The sequence below is a fragment of the Octodon degus genome, unplaced genomic scaffold (assembly GCF_000260255.1).
Source record: "Octodon degus isolate 3935 unplaced genomic scaffold, OctDeg1.0 scaffold00064, whole genome shotgun sequence".
Taxonomy (NCBI): Eukaryota; Metazoa; Chordata; class Mammalia; order Rodentia; family Octodontidae; genus Octodon; species Octodon degus.
In genome coordinates this window covers 7,272,821-7,290,556 of record NW_004524640.1, presented here as the reverse complement: position 1 = coordinate 7,290,556, position 17,736 = coordinate 7,272,821, and the positions used below count along the sequence as shown (strand labels likewise).

General features: G+C 39.9%; 2 protein-coding genes across 5 annotated transcripts in view; one reads left to right on the top strand and one right to left on the bottom strand.

The window, feature by feature from the left end:
- Window positions 1-1,030: 1,030 nt before the first annotated feature.
- Window positions 1,031-15,723, bottom strand: Fgfr1op2 (FGFR1 oncogene partner 2). Of its 4 annotated transcripts, none has more exons than XM_023718952.1 (5): window positions 15,498-15,723; window positions 7,863-8,011; window positions 5,472-5,589; window positions 4,073-4,215; window positions 1,035-1,400 (listed from the first exon to the last, which is right to left on the bottom strand). In XM_023718952.1, the coding sequence occupies exons 2-5, from the start codon at window positions 7,995-7,997 to the stop codon at window positions 1,278-1,280; spliced, it is 519 nt and encodes a 172-aa protein (XP_023574720.1). In that variant the 5' UTR covers window positions 7,998-8,011; window positions 15,498-15,723; the 3' UTR covers window positions 1,035-1,277. The 4 variants fall into 4 exon arrangements, with proteins under 4 accessions (XP_023574723.1, XP_023574720.1, XP_023574722.1 ...); XM_023718954.1 differs by lacking the exon at window positions 15,498-15,723 and adding an exon at window positions 14,785-15,174; XM_004634566.2 differs by having other exon boundaries at window positions 1,037-1,400; window positions 15,223-15,723.
- Window positions 15,724-15,855: 132 nt separating this feature from the next.
- The window catches only part of Ints13 (integrator complex subunit 13), a 35,574-nt gene continuing 33,693 nt past the window's right edge, over window positions 15,856-17,736 (top strand). The window contains exons 1-2 of the mRNA XM_004634664.2: window positions 15,856-16,346; window positions 17,355-17,590. Coding sequence (XP_004634721.1) covers window positions 17,366-17,590 — 225 coding nt within the window. The 5' untranslated portion in view covers window positions 15,856-16,346; window positions 17,355-17,365. The remainder of the gene's footprint in view (window positions 16,347-17,354; window positions 17,591-17,736) is intronic.

The following is a 17,736-nucleotide window of genomic DNA, read 5'->3' as shown; positions in this document are numbered from 1 at the left end:
CAGAGAAGACTCCTGTGCTGCCCAGTACGGGGCTATTAACATTAAAATCAACTCTAGTTTAGAAGTCCATCCTCAGTCACACTGAGGACACTTGTTCATGCTCAATAGCCACATCCCACAGTGAAAGAATAACACTGCCCGCATTCAGGACGGTCTATCAGTCTTGGCTTACATTATATATTAGCAAAAACGTTATCAAGACAAAATTTGCCATGTTAATTCCATATCATTAAACTCCCTCCCACTGTAAAAGGATATTTATAAGCATATAAACGCAGATAACTGCAGCAGCAAACTGACTGTGCAACAAATTAAAAATTTAAATGTCAAGTTTTCTCAACTTAGGATTTGGTCAGTCCTGTGGCTAAAAACAGGCTTAAAAGTTATCTAAGCAGCAAGTGCTTCTTTGCTCTTCAAATGTAAGGAAGAACTAATTTTTTAGGGCAGAATCTGTTTTTAACAAGATCAACACATGAAAAAGTCTAAGGGTCCAAATGCAAAGTATTTTTATAGGCCCAGTTAGTGACTAATTTAACTATAAAATCTTTAGAGAAGAGGCCACAATTTTTAATGGGAACAAAAGGTAAGAACTATGACTTTACGACAGTCAGAAGGTAAGAAGTGTCAGCGACATAATCCCTGAGCGGTAGAGAGATGCCTTGATTTCGAACTTTCACCTAAGTTGAGTGTAACTTATTCAATAAAAGACCTGCCACAATCTAATTCTTTTTTACGTAAAAATACCCTAAGAGCAATATTATTCTCAATTTTATAATGTCTAAACAAAAGGCATCTTTGCTTTACTTGTAAACTCAAACTAAAGGACTTAAAAATCTAAATGAAAACATTTCATTAATAGTTTGATGGCTCAACATCTTTGATTCAGTCTAGGGCTAGCCAAATAGCTCAGCGGATTAAAGTACCTGCAAGCAGGGAGCAGGGGCCAGGGGTTCAATCCCTGGGGCACACTGAGATGGCAATTGAGACTGGGCGTGGTGGCATACGCCTGTAATCCCAGCTCTTGGGAGGCTGTAAACAGGTGGAACACTACGAGTCCGATCTGGCAGTGAGACCCTGAACACAGTTCATATATCAGACTATGCATGACACAGAGAATCAATGACAAATTTAAAGTTTCCCACTGAATAGGCAGGGGTATCAAAAGCACAGCACTCTTTTAATGGATTTATTTGCTGATCTACTCTGGGGCAGAACTTCAAAGTAAAATAATTTTTAAATGGGCCCCCCTTCCATCCACACCCCAAGTTGATTGTTTTTTAGGGTACATTCTGATTTGCTTCCAAGTGCCTCCTCTCGAGTCCGTGCTGAGGTGCTTCAAGGATGTGTCGAGGTGCAGCAAGGAAGAAGCCTTCAGAGCTGTTACGATGTACCATGCCAATCTGTAGTACAGAGTCATTATAATGTTAATACGGATCTTATCCGTTGCTTATGAGATGAATGAGTGTTAGTTCATGCGTGTTAGCCAACTGTGTGAAATGTTTGTTTTTTTAAGATTTCCAAAAAGGCAGCTGTTAAAAATGTTAAAATAAGGATTGGGATAAAAATAAATTCTATTGAATCTATTTATTTTTGTCTTTTGAGACAGAGTTTCTCTATGCAGTTAAGGCTAACCTTGAGCTTACTTTGTAGCCTTAGCTGACCTTGAACTTGCAATGATCCTCCTGCCTCAGCCTCCCAAGTGGTGAGACTACAAGTATGTGCCCCCTTGCCTGGCAGTTCTATTAAGTATGAACTCAAAAACTTCTAAGTGAGAACAAAATTCTATATTAACAGTAATTTCAAAAGGAACTCTTACTCCAAAATGGTGATGTGTTACCCATTTGTTACCTCTAAGCATGTTATAAAATTGTTACTGTGTTTAGGTTTATCAGAGCTCTAGCACCTGAACATACCCTAGAGTCTAGCCCACGCCTGGGTGCCTTTATCTTGTTTCTGCTTACTAAACTTAGTTCCTACACATAAGACTGGATCCGTTTTCTTTCTTTCCTTGACTTTCCAACTTCTCGAGAGCACCAACACTGCTATGAGCTGCCACCATGCGCTCCTCCACTCAAGTGTGTCTGTAGCTCCTCAGCACTGCATGCTTGTGTAGCGCTACAATTTATTCACCTTGTCATCACCCACAACAGCTAACTCAGGGCAAGCGTGAATAAATGTTTACTGTGTGAGAGTATCTCCTTTTTGGGAAAAATCAAAACCACAAACATTAATATGTATTAGTTAGAATTAATAGCAAGTAACTGAATAGTCATTTTATGGACGGCAAGGTGAACTCAATTTATATAATGAAATGGATGGTTTTTAGCGGTCGCAGGACATTTAACTTTGCTAATCACAGAACGGCTCTGGAGAATACGCCACCTGATGCATTTTACTTAATTATTCCTTCACGATTTCTGGCGCTGGAGCCCATGCACGCTAAGCACTTGCTCTGTCGCGGAGCTACACCTGGGCCCCAGTGTGTTTCTGTCACGTTCCTTCTACACGGGACTAAAGAGCTAAGTTCTCTGCTTCTAAGCACTTTTTAGTCATGGTGTTCTTCCCTTTAAATTGCAGATTTTTATTTTTCAAGTTATAAGGGCCTTTTGAAATGTTTATGCTAGCAATAATTTTAAGTCAGCTCCTCTATATCCCTTTATACATTTAATTATAATGGTATCATGAATAACATTTTATAATCAAAAGATCATCACTTAGAGATTCAAGAACTTCCACTTGGTAAAGATATTATGATTAGATACTAAACCCAATTTTAATAATTTATTATTTTAATAGTTGAGACAAAAGGCATCTATTAAGTTCCCTAAAATGTAAAGATGTTACACCAAGAGCTATTTCCTAGGTATTTAATTCTAACAGAAGTAATAATAATCTAAAAACTTCAAGTAACAAAATGCTTTGAAGACATATTTTAAATAAACTATAACATGGGCTGGGATGTAGCTCTGAGGAAGAACATCTGCCTAGTATGCGTGAGGCCCTGGGTTTGATGCAGCATTAGGGAGAGAAAAAAAAAAAAAGGAAGAAAAGAGAGAAATAGGTAGAAAGAGAAAAATCTAAAATTTAGTGTTTCAATAATTGAGAAAGATAAAACTGTCTCATAAAAATCACTTAATATTAGTAATAACTTAGCATTAATCATTCAGATGACGGCCTAGCCACCTAATTCTCTGTCTTAGTGATCACAGAAGGTAGGCCAAATGTTTATTTCATACCAACAGTTAAAACTGAGTTTAAAATGTACCTGGAAAAGATTACTTGTTTTCCTACTGCTGGTAACAAACATGGGGCAACCAAAGGGAGCAAACACAGGAATGACAGAGTGGCTAGAAAAACACCAGCAGTTTCTGACCGTGTCATCGGTGTCTAAACATAGTGTCAGCTGGCATGTAACACTGGGGAGAGGGCAAATTTTAATAGGGTGCCTTTCCTCTCCTCTTCCCCATGTTTGTTCCACTGTAATCAGAGTCATCAGCCACCTGGATGAATTGGCTTCATTCAGAAAATGGTGTTAAGAAAAAAAAAAAAAATCTACATTTGGTTATTTACGGATTTTAAAAAAGTTTTTAGCATTTCAATTTTTGTTTTGTAACCAATGTCGTTACACAAATTTACTGGAATAGATACTTCTTAAAGGCAGATAATCTTTTTTTTTTTTTTTTGGCAGAACCAAGGATTGAACTCAGGCCCTTGTGTGTGCCAGGGAAGTGCTCATTCCACTGAGCCATCTCCCCGGCCAAAAGCAGATAATCTTATAAAAATAAATTTGATTTGAAAAACTTACCTTTAATTCCAAAAGTTTGTTTTTTAATATAAACTGTATATATTAAAGTGAGTAACAATGTGTTAGAGGATAAATCAAACAGTAAATGATATGCAATGAACAAGAAATGTGTGAAAGAAAAAGGAGAAAATGTCAATTAAAAAGCTGAAGTGTTCAGTATCAGGTTAAAATGATATTAAAGAACTATTCATTCTCTTTAAAATCTGGTCACAAATTAACCAGTGGGCCTCTCTTCCACCTCAAATCTCCATTTACTGAACGTATTACCTTGGAGTGCTGCTCTTTCAGCTTCATTATTATACCCGGATCATCTTTTTTGCTAGCCATTAGCAATCTAAACATTTGTTCTCGATACTTGCTCATTATAAGTTCCAAGGCAGACTGATGTTCTTCCAGGGATGTGCGCAACTCTATCAAGAATAACAGTGTATTTTATTCAAATCTGATTTAAAGGTACATAACATATCCTTTGCTATATTATATTTATCAAAACACCAACTGCTTTAAAAAAAAAACATAATTGACCAAAGTCTAGCCATATAAAGGTCATCAAATTAATTCCCTAATTAGTTTTTAAAATCATCATTTTATTTATTCATTTATTATTTTGAGACAGGGCATAGCTATATAGATCAGAATGTCCTCAAACTCACTATCCTCCTGCCTCAATCTCCCAGCTGCTGGGACTACAAGAATGTACCACCACACCTGGTATACACTCTCTTTTAAGGAATCATTTCAACATTTGCTGAAGAGCAATTAAACATCAGACAATGCTCTTGCTTATTAAGAATATTAAAGGCCACAGAGTTTATAGAGTCTCACAAAAAAACCAACATGCAGTTAAGGGCACAGTGAAGAGCTACTCAAGTATATTTAAGAAGTCTGCTGGGAGGAATTGGGGAAGGCTTCATAGAAGAACAGTGCTATGGGCTGGGGAGATAGCTCAGTAGAATAAGTGCTTGCCTGGTAAGCACTGGGTCCTGAGTTCAATCCCTGGTACCAAAAAAAAAAAAAAAAAGTGTACAAGGCTGAGATGAGGAGACCTTAAGTTCCACGGGCTAAAAATGAAGGAATAACCATTCTAAGCAAGGAGGCACGAAACAGGATGGTGTGTTAAGGAGAGTAAGCACAGGAAGAGCTGTGGGGACAGGAAAGAAGGCTGAGCAGTGGCTTTGAAGGCCCCTGGTAAGGAAGTAGGATGCACTGAAAGTTCTTAAGCGAAAGAGTAGCATGACCAGATTTATTTTTGAAAAATTAATCAGATGCTTGTGTTGAAGGCTGATGGACAAAGGTGAGACCAGAATCAAGGAGGACAGTTAGGATAGTACAAGCAACACATTATGAGTGCCTATGCTGGGGGCCAAGCAGTGGGGCTGCAGAAAAGGATGCTGAATTGTTTCATAGATAACAACAATGGTGTAAGCTCAATGTTCAGGATTAGAATCCAAGAAGATGCCAACCAAGGCAGCCATCCATACATAGAACAGGATAAAAAGTAATAAATATGATTTAGGCACATGGAATAGAAATGATACTGCTATGAAAAAGTAACTTCAGATGGCTGGTTTTTTCTACCTTGGAATAAATTAATCCCAAACCAATAGCACAACTACAGATTAAAGTTCTCTTTTGAAATACTATACACAGTAATACTGTATCTTGCCTTTATTTTCTTGTTGCAGTTCTCTGATTTGTCTGTTTTCTTGCTGGATTCCCATAACTAATGTAGACCGTGGTCGATGTCTTGCAACTTCATTCAGTTCTTGAATTTCTTCCTGATACTAATAAAAACATGAAAAAAGAACATGAGGTGAGAAAAATATTTGCAAATTTTTATTTGATCTATGAATAAATGTAAATAAGTGAACAAACCCTCCTAAAGAAGTATTATGTAACCCATCCATTCTGCACCTATCTGTAAGCCCAAGAGGAATGAAAACATGTCTATGTAAAACCCTGTAAATAAATATGCACAGAATGGATAAATACAACGCACTGCATCCCTCCGAAGGATGGATGGAAGCGAAGTACTGATACATAGATCAATCTTTAAAAATTCCGTTAAGTCAATCACAACAAGCCTCATACTACTGTATTATTCCACTCAAAAAAAAAAAAAAAAAAAAAATCCAAAATGGACAAATTCACAAACAGAAAGAAATAGCTCAGTAGAATAAGTGCTTGCCTGGCAAGCGCAAGGGCCTGAGTTCAATCCCAGTTCCGCGAAAACAAAACAAAATAAAACAAACACAAAGAGAAAAGTGGACACTGGGGCATGTGGGTAGAGGCTAGGGAGAGACTGCTAATAGATAAAGGGCTTGGGATAATGAAAATTGCTACAATTAGATTGTAATCATGGCTGCACAGCCTGTGAATAAAATCCAATAAATTTTACAGTGCATGAATTTTGTGAACAATGATAAAAGAGTAAGTGTGAAAAATACAAAGATTTTGCGTCAAAAACAAAGAGAAAATCTAACTTTAAAATTACACTTATTGGGGCCAGGGAGATGGCTCAGTGGAATAAGCACTTGCCTGGTAAGCACAAGGGCTTGAGTTCAAACCCTGGTTCTGGGGGAAAAAAAAAAAAATTACACTTATTTACTTTTAAGGCATTCTTATCAGACACTTAGCATTGGATTCACTGTAACATTCTTGATTCTTTTTCTCTTCTGGTTGATGGGGGATTGAACCCAGAAAGCCCAATCTATATCCTTGGCTATTTGTTTATTTTTAAGACAGGATCTCACTAAATTGCCCAGACTGGCTTCATGTGTAGGATTATAGGCCTAGGATTACAGGCATGTGCCACTGGCACCAGCACCCTCTCACCAGAACTCTCTCAATTCTTAACTTCAGATGTCAGACTCTACTTTAAAAAAACAAAAACAAAAACAAAAACAAAAACTAAGTCAATATTGGGCATAAGTTCACCAGACTGCCTGAGCTGAACTGCAGTACAGAGGTAAGTAACCTGTTTAGGGCAATGCAGTTCCAAAACATTGAATAAATTTGTTCCACTATTTCCACAGTGCTGTCAATAGCATTAATCGCAGGGTTGCTTCCTTTCTTGATAAAATGAGTAAGTTTCAATAGTTGTGAGGATTTTCCGATGGGATTTCTATTGCAGTATCAGAGATCATACAGTTTTAAGAGCTGAACATTTTTATCAGAGGAAGGCTTATGCTCCATGGCCCATTAGAATATTCTGTTACACTTGTAGAGCAAGAATCATTTAACTAGAGGTAAAATACGTTATTTTTTTAAATTGACAACATTAAAAATAAGGTAGAAAGTATAAATGCAGTAACTGCAGTGGGTATAGACTGCCTGATAATGCCTTACATTATTTTAAAAAATGATTGGACTATTAAACAGAATCACCGATACCCTTTATTGAAGAAAACCATAAACATTTCTACGTTATGTAAGACAGTGTAAAATGTGTGTTAACATAAGGAACAAGTATCCAGTCTTTGTCAAACATATTTAGACCCAAAGAATTAATTTATTTTCTAAACTCATGTGCATCTCTGTCTGAAAAAGTTATCAAGTTTAGCTGAGCATGGTGGCATATATCTGTAATCTGAGTTATTTGGGACACTGATAGGAGGTCTCAGGTTCAGGAGCAGCCTGATCAACTTAAGAGAGACCCTATCTCCCACTAAAAAATAAAAAGGGATGTGGTATAGCTCAGACGTAGAGAGGGTATCCTCAGGATCAATCCCTAGTAATGCCAAACAAAAACAAAAACAAAAACCTTACAGGTTTTAAGGGGGAAAAAATATAGGGGGCCAGGGAGATAGCTCAGTACAACTAGTGCGGTCCTGAATTCAATCTCTGGTACCGCAAGAAAAGAAAGAGAAGAAAAAGGAAAAGAACAAAAAATAATATACGTATACACACACTCTAAAGTAAAACATACAAGTGAAGTCACTAAAATCTTAGAGCTTTAGAAAAATTCCTAATTTAGCAGTTGTTTACAATTCAAGCAATACCTAAAGGACAGGGACTGCTTTTGTTACATGGACTCAGCAAGAAACAAAACTCAAACCTGCTTCATTGCTTCTACTCGCTTGTTGAGAGCTGTGGTTTGCTCAATTAGAGATTCTGCTGCATCATCATGGTCCCGAAGTCTTTCAACAAGGGCTTTGGCATCAGCAAGTGCCTTCTCAATTGTGCAACTCATTTCTAAAGCAATGCCTGCAATTAAAACCAAAATCAAGACTCCAAACAAAGTCAGCACATTGCCTTCTTTTAATTTCATGTTAATACTGATATGCTTCTTAAGCTTCATTTGTTGGAAGACTGTTCACTTACTGCCAGCATTACTGTATCACCAAAGTCTGAGAAGGACACGGCGACAACAACAAAGAAACCACAGATGCAAAATACCTTGATAAAATGCTCTACTGAAAATCTACTGGAACTGATAAATGAACTCAGCAGGATGTAAAAATCAGTAGTTTTTCTATGCATAGAGCTCAAATTTACAGAGAAAGAAATCATGAAATCAATCATTTCATAGACACACACACACACACACACACACACACACACACACACAGAGGAAAATATTTAAAGATGTGAAAGATCCTTACAATAAAAATCATCAAACACTAATGAAAGAAACTGAGAAGTTCAGGATGGAAAGAGCCATCATGCGTATGGATTCAAAGAGTAAAAAACTTGGAGGCCCATACTTCCAAAATGATGTACATAGCCAACATTAACCCGATCAACATTCCAATGATATTTTGCACAGAATTAGGAAAGACAATTCTACAATCCATACAGAAGCGCATAAGGACCCAAGTACCTAACACTACCCTGAGCAAAGGAGTTAAATCAAAACTCCTCATTTCAACACATGCTACAGAGCCATAGTAACCAAAACAGAATGGCACTGACATAAAAAGGTATGTAGATAGAGAACAGAACAGAGATGCCAGGAAAAAGCTCTGTAATTGAGAGCGAACTTCTCAAACTGGTCCTTGGACACCTCAAAACTGTAACTTTAAAATAGTGTCTTGAAAGAATTTACAACTTTCTGAAACTTACTCTCTTTGAATTATTCTTTCTACTAAGTTTTACCTAATGTTTTATGAGCTACCCTTTCTTGAGGTTTTCCTAGAAAAATAAAATCCCTAAGCCAAAAGCTAGATCTAGAGAAGTTAAGTTAGAACTATAGTATAGAGCCAACTCAGGGCCATAAATAAATGAACTTTGGACAAAGAACTTTGCAATCCAGCCACTCTGCAGAGAGTGAAGAATTGAAGAATCTGAGAACTGAAGCCAGGGCCTTTGCACTGAATTATAGCTCCAGTCCTTGCCTATTCACTTTTAAATTTCAAGGCAGTGCCGCCATAAGTTACTTAAATTCCCCAGCCAACACTTGAATGCGTGATCTTCCTGCCTCAGTGTTCAAGAGTGCTGGAACTTAGTATGCAGCACCACACCAGGCTGGCACAGCTACTCTGGAAAACAAAACGGTGTGGTAGCTCCTCCTCAAGGGTTAAACATAGCCAAACACTTCACTCCTAGGTACACACACAGAAAATAAAAACATTCACAATGGTCAAAGATCAGAATTAACCCAAATGCTACTCAACAGATTCATGAACAAAATGTAGCTGACTAATACAGTGGAATGCTTGGCAGGAAAGAGGAGGAGTGATGTCCTGACACATGTAACCACATGGCTGATAACTGCTAAGTTAGGCCAAGTCATGGAAGCCAGTCACAGATGATGACCATATGTTACATAATTCCGTTTCTATTCAATGTCCAGGAGAGGCAAATCCACAGACTCTGAAAACAGATTAGTGAATGTCTAGGACTGAAGTGTGGCAGGGGGTAGGAAGATTGGGAAGAGGAGAGGGGATGGGAAGTGATTATTAATAGCATAGGGTTTCTTTATGGAGTGACTCAAATGTCCTAAAATTTAGTGGTAGTTGCATAGCTTTAAGAGTAAAGTGGATCCTCAAGTTACAACAAACCATACATATAAACAACTTGGGTTATGACTGGAATTTTAGGATTAACCTATAACCAAAGTATAAAGTTACAACCCAAATGTTGGCTAGTTGTGTAGATGTAAACAAAGATTCACAATGCCAGAGAAACATAAAGTATGTCTGTCAATATTACTTCAGTTGGAGCTTTATATAATCATTCTGATTAGTGCTATCAAAATGGCTCCCCAAAAGCCAGAAAAGAAGCTAAGGAAGAAAGGTGAAGGTAAGGAAAACAATCACAATTGAAAAACACATGACTGATCTCCTTTATCGAAATCCACCATCTTAACAATATTATAGAGAAAAGATATAAGGAATCTAGTGTTGCTAAAGCTGTTACTCAAATCAGTAAGTCATAAGAAACAATGCTATAGGAGGTAGAAAAGGCAGTTACAAAAAGCTACAGCAAACACCATATTTAATATCAAAAACCTTTCCAACTAAAGCTAGAACAAGGAAAGAATGTTTCAATCATCAATCTTATGCAACATGCTAATGTGACAATGGTGGAAAGGAAAAAAAAGAAAGAAATTAAGAATATAGATTGGAAAAGAATTTTTAAAACTCTTAGAACTAATATTGTAAGGTTTTAGCAATTCTTTTAAGATACAAGCACACAAACCAATTGTCGTCTATAAAGTAAAAACTGGAAACCAAATTAAAAAACCCAAAAAAATTTTTTAATAATTTTTTAAAAAACCCTCTTGATCTTAAATACATGTAGGATTTGTATACTGATAACTACAAAATGCTAATGAAAGAAACTAAAGCAAACCTGAAAAAGTGTAGAAACATTATGTTCAAAGACTGGCAGGCTCTGTGTAATGGAGACCTGAGTTTACTACAATTGACCTGTTTACTGTTTGTGCACTTTCCAATCAATCCCCAGCAGGACATTTTACAGAAAAACTGCTATGGAAATCCAAAGAACTTGGAATAAAGAAGGCAATTTTGAAAATAAAGTTGGAGAACTTCCACTACCAAATGTTAAGACTTAAAGCTACAGTAAGGAAGACAGTTGAGGACAGAGACAGAACAAACAGAGATGCTGCAACAAGGTCAAAGAAACACAGTCAATGATTTCTGAAAAGGTACAAAGCTGAGTCAAGGAGAAATGTTGCAAACAATTGGTGTTGGAAGAACTGGGTATCTGTATACCAGAAAACTAATCCTAACTTTAATTTGTACATTCTATACACAGATTAACTCAAAACACACCATAGATCTAAATGTAAAATTAAAAAGTATGACACTTTTATAAAAAAAAATAAAAACGTTTATAACCTGTAGTAAGGCAAAGATTTTTTTAAGACATTCTACTGAGATTATGACTAATAAAAGAAAAATTTGATAAAACTGGACTTCATCAACATCACAAACTTGCTCAGGAATAAATACTGTTTAGATATCTAAAAAGACAAGCTAAAGAGTGGGAGCAAATGTTTCAAATTATAAAGCTGATGAAAGACTTGTACCTATAATAAAACAATCTCTCAACCCAATAACATTTAAATTTTTGAAATAAGCGAAAGACCTTAACACTTAACTAAAAAGATACATGGACAGCAAATAGGCTCATAAAAAAGATGTTCAACAACATTAGCCATTAGAGAAATGCAACTACAACCGTGATAACTTCCATCATAACCCATTCAAATGGCCATTTGTTTCCTCACTGATCCCACCCTGCTTCAACCTGAGTAGTTATAAAATAAACTTTTGCTATGTGATATAAACTGTTCAACCTATTTTTAGCTTTCTCTCCAACCTAACTGAATCCAAATAACCCTCTAAAGCAGTCTAGAATAAAAATCAATCTGCTAAATAATAATTTTAATCAATTCAAAGCAGTGGTAGCTCTTCTTACATTGTCATCTGGCACCAGAACAAGTGCCCAAATAAAAGGAGCTGAATGACAGAGCCAAGCTAGTACCAGAAATAGAACTTCTACTCTCCAGCTGAGCATTTTATTCTTGAGCCCAAGCTTGATCTCTAGAGCCCTATTTGCTTTCACCTACATGAAAAGGATCCTGACCTCCCTAGATGGAAAAACAAAACAATTTTCCCCACCCTACCCCAGAATGGAACTTCCAAGATATTAAAAAAAATTTTCACTTCAAGCCAGCCACAGGAAATAAATGGAAATGAAGATGGAGAAAATGTTCAAGGTAACAAAATTTCAATTTTTTTTCCAGGTTATAAAAACCTAGCAACTATTTTTAACAAGGCATCTGTTAATTAAGCAATGGATGTTTACTCTTGGGCTTTTAAAGAAATTTTTAACATTTGCTTCACAAATCTTCTGTAGGCTGCATAAAAAAATTCCTACCAAAATAAACTACATTTAAAATTTCAAGTGTAGAGATTTATCTATTTAGGGAAAGGAATTATAACAGCAGGTAACTCAAAACATAATTTTATTAACATGTCAGAAAACCAATGATATTTTCAGAAAAGCAGTTTCTGAGCATTTGCATGTTCATTTCCTGTATGTGAAGCCACACATAAAATGTTTAAAGCACTTCATAATATGAATTTACTTTGCCATCATTGTTGAAAAATGCTTTCCCTTTCTTTTTTTGGCTAGTAATTGGAGTGAGGAAGTACAGTTTTCCAACTCTGACATGTTTCAAATTCTTAAAAACAGATTTTAGTTTTAAAAAAAAAAGTGGGAGACTTATATTTTCAGTTTATCTATTTTTATAGTGCCTGTCTTTTTTTTTTTTTTTTTTTTTTTTAACAGAAGACGGCATACGAGATGTTGCGGCGTGACTGGAGTTCAGACTTTTTTTTTTCAGAACCGGGGATTGAACTCAGGCCCTTGCACTTGTCAGGCAAGCACTTATTCCACTGAGCAATCTCCCCAGCCTATAGTGCCTGTCTTAACTGGCCACAACACACTTACTTAATTTTCTCTAAATAGGACAAATTACAGGAGACTTTTCAAAAACGAGCTTTTCTCTTTTCCTCCAAACTAGCCCTTACTCTCGCCCACTTTGTCAGCCTCCTGACAGATGGATGGTACGGAACATTCTGCTACTGATAAAAAAGAAACCACCACCCACCCATGACTACAACTGCCAGCTGTGTACTTTTAGATTTTGGTTAAGAAAATTTTAAAGAAATTCCAGTCTCTTGCACCATGTGTTTCCCTTAGCTACAAATTCAATATCCTATAACTAGCTGGGCCCATAAAAAGATATTGTAACTAACACACTACAGAATATTTTTAGTTGTCAACAATCGAGTTTCATTTAAAAAATTGTACTGTTCAGGCAAGCCCCTTTAATGCTAATTTGTAGACAATACTAACTGGCACCTGAAAATAGAGAATTGAAAGGCTCAGTTAGGTCCTTTAGAGAAACTTTTTTTTTTTTTAATTTTATTTATTTATGTGTGTGTGTGTGTGTGTGTGTATGTGTGTGTGTGTGTGTGTGTGTGTGGCCAGCTCAGCCCACCAGGGGGTGGGGCTGGCTGGCATGTGGTGCTGGGGGATTGAACCGCGGTCGCCTGTGCTTTGCTAAGCTTGTTCTAAGTAGGTGCTTTAGACCACTGAGCCATCTCACCAGCCCCTTCAGAGAAACTTGTAAACTTAATACATCAAGAAAGAGCACATACACAATGCACATAAAATCTTATGCAGGTGTACTACTTAAAAGTCCTGAAAATTATAACTGTCCTTAAAAATGATGGAATGAATACATCTGCAGCTATTTTTCATGTATGTATGTATGTATGTATTTGGTGCAGGGTCTCACTATGCAGTTTTGATTTGTAGTGATCCTGTTGTTTGCAGGATCTGCAGTGCTGGGATTACAGGTGTGTGCCACCATGCCTGGTCTCAGTGGCCTGCTCAGCCTGCCCAGGGGAGCAGCATGTGGTGGTGCTGGTGGGGGATCGAACCTTGGGCCCTGTGCATGCCTAAGCAGGTGCTTAGTCTGCTTAGTCTCCCTGGCCCTGAAACAGCTTTCTAAATAAGATGAAATGGGGCCAGGGAGATGGCTCAATAGAATAAGCGCTTCCCTGGCAAGCGCAAGGGCCTGAGTTTAATCCCTGGTTCCGCAAAATAAATAAATAAATAGATAGATAGATAGATAGATAGATAGAATTTTTAAAGTTGGAAGGAACAGAATTTGAAAGAATCCTGGAGAACTTTTTTTTTTTTTTGGTACTGAGGATCAAGAACCTCGGGGCCCTTCACAACTGAGCTATGTCCTCCCTGCCTCTTTTTGTATTTAGCGATGGTCTGGGTTGCCCAGGTAGGACTGGAACTTGAGATGCTCCTACCTCAACCTCCTTCATTGCGGGGATTACAGGCTGGCTGCCACGACATCCAGCCGTCAATGGAGGACTTACAGAAAACGTGCGTGTTCACTTACAACTGTGGCTAAACAAAAGCTTCTAATCTAAAGCAGTTATTTCTAAGCTATGGGCCAGACAGCCTGTCAAGAGTTGCACAAGCGCACATACAACCAGCACTGTCTGCAGCCTAACATGCAAAATCATTGAGAGAGACTTCCCCCCATTATAAATAAACTGAAATACTAAAAGTAGAATTGCATGGGTTGGCAGTGTAGTCGCTTATATTCCATACAGATAAGCCGCCTTTGGGCTAATACGTGGGGGCTCCTTTTGGCTCTAAAAATCCATGGTTTTAAGGGACCAAAAACTCCTGTGGTAATATTTCCAGATGTGGAGAGGATATAAATAATGCTTGCCATACCAAGCAATGGATAAGTGAAACATGATTCTAGACTCAAGTTTAGGCTGGCAGAAAAGACAGATAAATGAGCAAATAAGACATCTTAATAAATACCGCAGAACTATCTCTAGTGCTTTGGGCACAGCTGTACTATTGTCACTGGCAGGAGTGTGAGAAGATACGGATCTGTACACTGGGTTGTGACAGCTGGTGAAGCAGAGAACAAAGTATTTCCGACAGACGGATACAACACGTACCAAGTAGAGACTTTGTGAAAACGCAGGGCACGTACTGTAGTCCGGTACGTTTGGATACTAAAGTACTCAGGAAAGCAACAAGGTGGAATTAAAAAGGTAAAATGACTGATACGCTCAAGGATCGGAACTAGATTCTGCCAGTAACACCGAATCGGAAAAACTTCGAAAAGAGATTAAAAACAAGTATTTCAGATTGCAAACTCTGCGGAACGACGACGGTGGGGAGACCAACGTGGGGTGGGGTTAGGGCAACCACAGCAGCTCTGCGGAAAGATGAAATAATCCGGTACAGATGAAATAATCTGCGTCTCCGGTGAACAGAGACGCAGAACCGAGGACTATCGCGCGGCTCCTAGTCTGGGTAGCCGATCAGAGACTGAAGTCATGATCAGAGGAGAAAAACAGGAGGCAAAAAATAAAAATAAAAAATAAAAATACCTTTTGCAGGGCAGCGTGAAGAAAGGCGCAACGGCTCTCTGTGACAAACGCTGCAAAGGGGAGGGGTGAGGACCGAAGAGGGGCTCTCCTCATGAGGTCTCAGGTGGGCTAGGCGGGCAGAAAACAAACGCGGAAGGCGTGTCTGCAGGGTCAGGCTCCGCGCCTCGGGCCGGGAGAGGAGGTCCGGCTCCCGGAGCGCACGGCACCGGGCGGCGCGGGCGAGGGAGGCTGCCGACCCGCCCACGGCAGCTCGGTCCGCGGGTTCCCGCACTCACTCCGCTCCCCGCGGCGCCTCGCAGCCGTCAGTTGCCTCCGCCAACCGGGGCCGGCGCACTCAACAGAAGACTCCGTGCCCTCGTTCCGCCTCTTCAGCGAGCAGACACCGGGCCCGGCCGCCAGCGCGCGCGGAGAAGGCGGCCGCGGACCGGCGGGGCTCAGCCCCAGGCCCAGCCCGGGGGGAAAGCTCGGTAGAACGCCTCCGACGCGCGCTCCCGGAGCGCCGCCACCTCGCGAGACTTCCTCCGAGGGGCGGGGCCTCCGCGCTCCCTCCGGGGGTCTCCAGTCCCAGACTTTCGCTCGGCCTCTCGCGAAGTCTCGCGTGTTTTGCCAGGAGCAACCGACCAGGGTGGAGAGGCCAAGAAAGGGAGGCCGGCGGGTGGGCCTTACGCCGAGCGGCTGTTTGGCCGCTTCCGCCGGTGCTGTGTGGGAGACACTTGGCCATGGGGGAGACTCTCAAGTCGCCTGGACGTTCTTCCTCATGGGTGATCGGGAAAACTAGCGAGTAGAAAAATCTCGAGTGGTGGACTTTTTTTTTTCTACTTGGCTCCGCCCTCTTCCCAGTCGTCGACTCGCGCGGCGGCCCTGCCGAGGAGAGCTGTGCGCACGCGCGGGCCCGGGTGCGCGAGCGTGTGCGTGCACGCGCACGCACGCACGCGCGCCTGCCTTAGGAAGCGTAGGCAGGACCGGTGTGCGGGGAGATGAGCGGGGCGGACGTAGTCCCCAGGCTTTGGTACCAGACGCGCCTGGCTGCGCGCTGACTCTCCCCGCGCGCCCGGGCCGCAGCCTGTGCCAGGGAGGCTGTTCTTCACAGCCTCTTCGTTTGCGCTGCAGGACCAGGCACGGAAGTAAGCGAACGTCGATCCTGAGGTCTTCCCCGTCCACTCATCTTGTACTTTCCACCCCCATCCTCCGGCGAAGTGTGCCGAGAAGCTTTCTTGAGGAGAGTTTTTCACGGAAGAGGGATGCCTTTGAGCGCAGAAGGAAATAGCGGGGTCACGAGGAGACAGTCCGTTTGTGATGAACACTTGTTCTGCTCACCATGTGCTTTTCGGGTGTGGATTTGTCTGTTTAGGATGAGATTTTATTAGCGGAGCGAGGGAGTACCATATGCTCCGTTTTTGTAAGAAAAAGTTTTGAAAGTTTCTCCTCCCTAGCCTGAAGGTAGCGACTAAGTTTTTCTGTTGTACATGGTGAATTATGAGGTGTTTGAAAATCAAAGGGGGAGAGTGTGAGTTGGAGGTCTCTAGCCTAAGGCTCAGACCCAGTGTGCAGTGATGGTATTAGATGTGGTGTTTTGGCTTTTGCTTTTGCTGTCCCTCCTTCCTGTTAACTCCCCTTCACGTCATCTCAAATGCATTTTTCCGAAGTCTTCAAATGTTTTCTTTCCTTTTTTTGGGGGGGGGGCGGGGGAATCCCAAAATGCTGGCTTGGAGGTTTATATGTAACTAATGTCAGTTAGCAAGGATCACCAAAAAGGTATTTAAAGAGTATATGGCGTTTATTGTGTTTGGTATAGGTAAGGGAATCAAGTGCAGTTATATGTAAAAATGTGTTGTTGGTTGGGGTTTGTGTGTGTGTGTGTGTGTGTGTGACAATTTTAAGTTCTTTCAAAAAGAAAAAGGCAGTAATTTTGCATGTGTCTGGTAAAGAGGCAGAAAGATAGGGTGTAGCCCGGGCTTTGCTGCAGCAGCTGATTCTGACCCCAGTAAATCTTGTCACCTTTTGGACCTATTTCCTCTCTAAAGGTGTTCATGTTCCCTTCCTGTTCAAGAGGAAAAGACACGTTCCTTAGAAATAATTCGAGATTGTGAGGATATATCAACGTTTGACTAGTGTTATTTTTCTTCATACAGGTTAAAACAAAATGAAGATTTTTTCTGAATCGCATAAGACGGTGTTTGTTGTGGATCACTGCCCCTACATGGCAGAATCGTGCAGACAGCATGTCGAGTTTGATATGCTGGTGAAGAATAGGACCCAAGGCATCATCCCGTTGGCCCCCATCTCTAAATCATTGTGGACTTGCTCAGTAGAATCTTCCATGGAGTACTGTAGAATAATGTATGATATATTTCCTTTCAAAAAGCTGGTGAGTGTGGATTACAAACAGTTATGATGTTTGGGAGTGTACCTAACTGCATACATAATCTTTATATGAATTTTGTATAAATTTGGTGTACAGCTGGGCGTGGTAGCACATGCTCATAATCCAAACAGACTAGGAAGCTGAGCCAA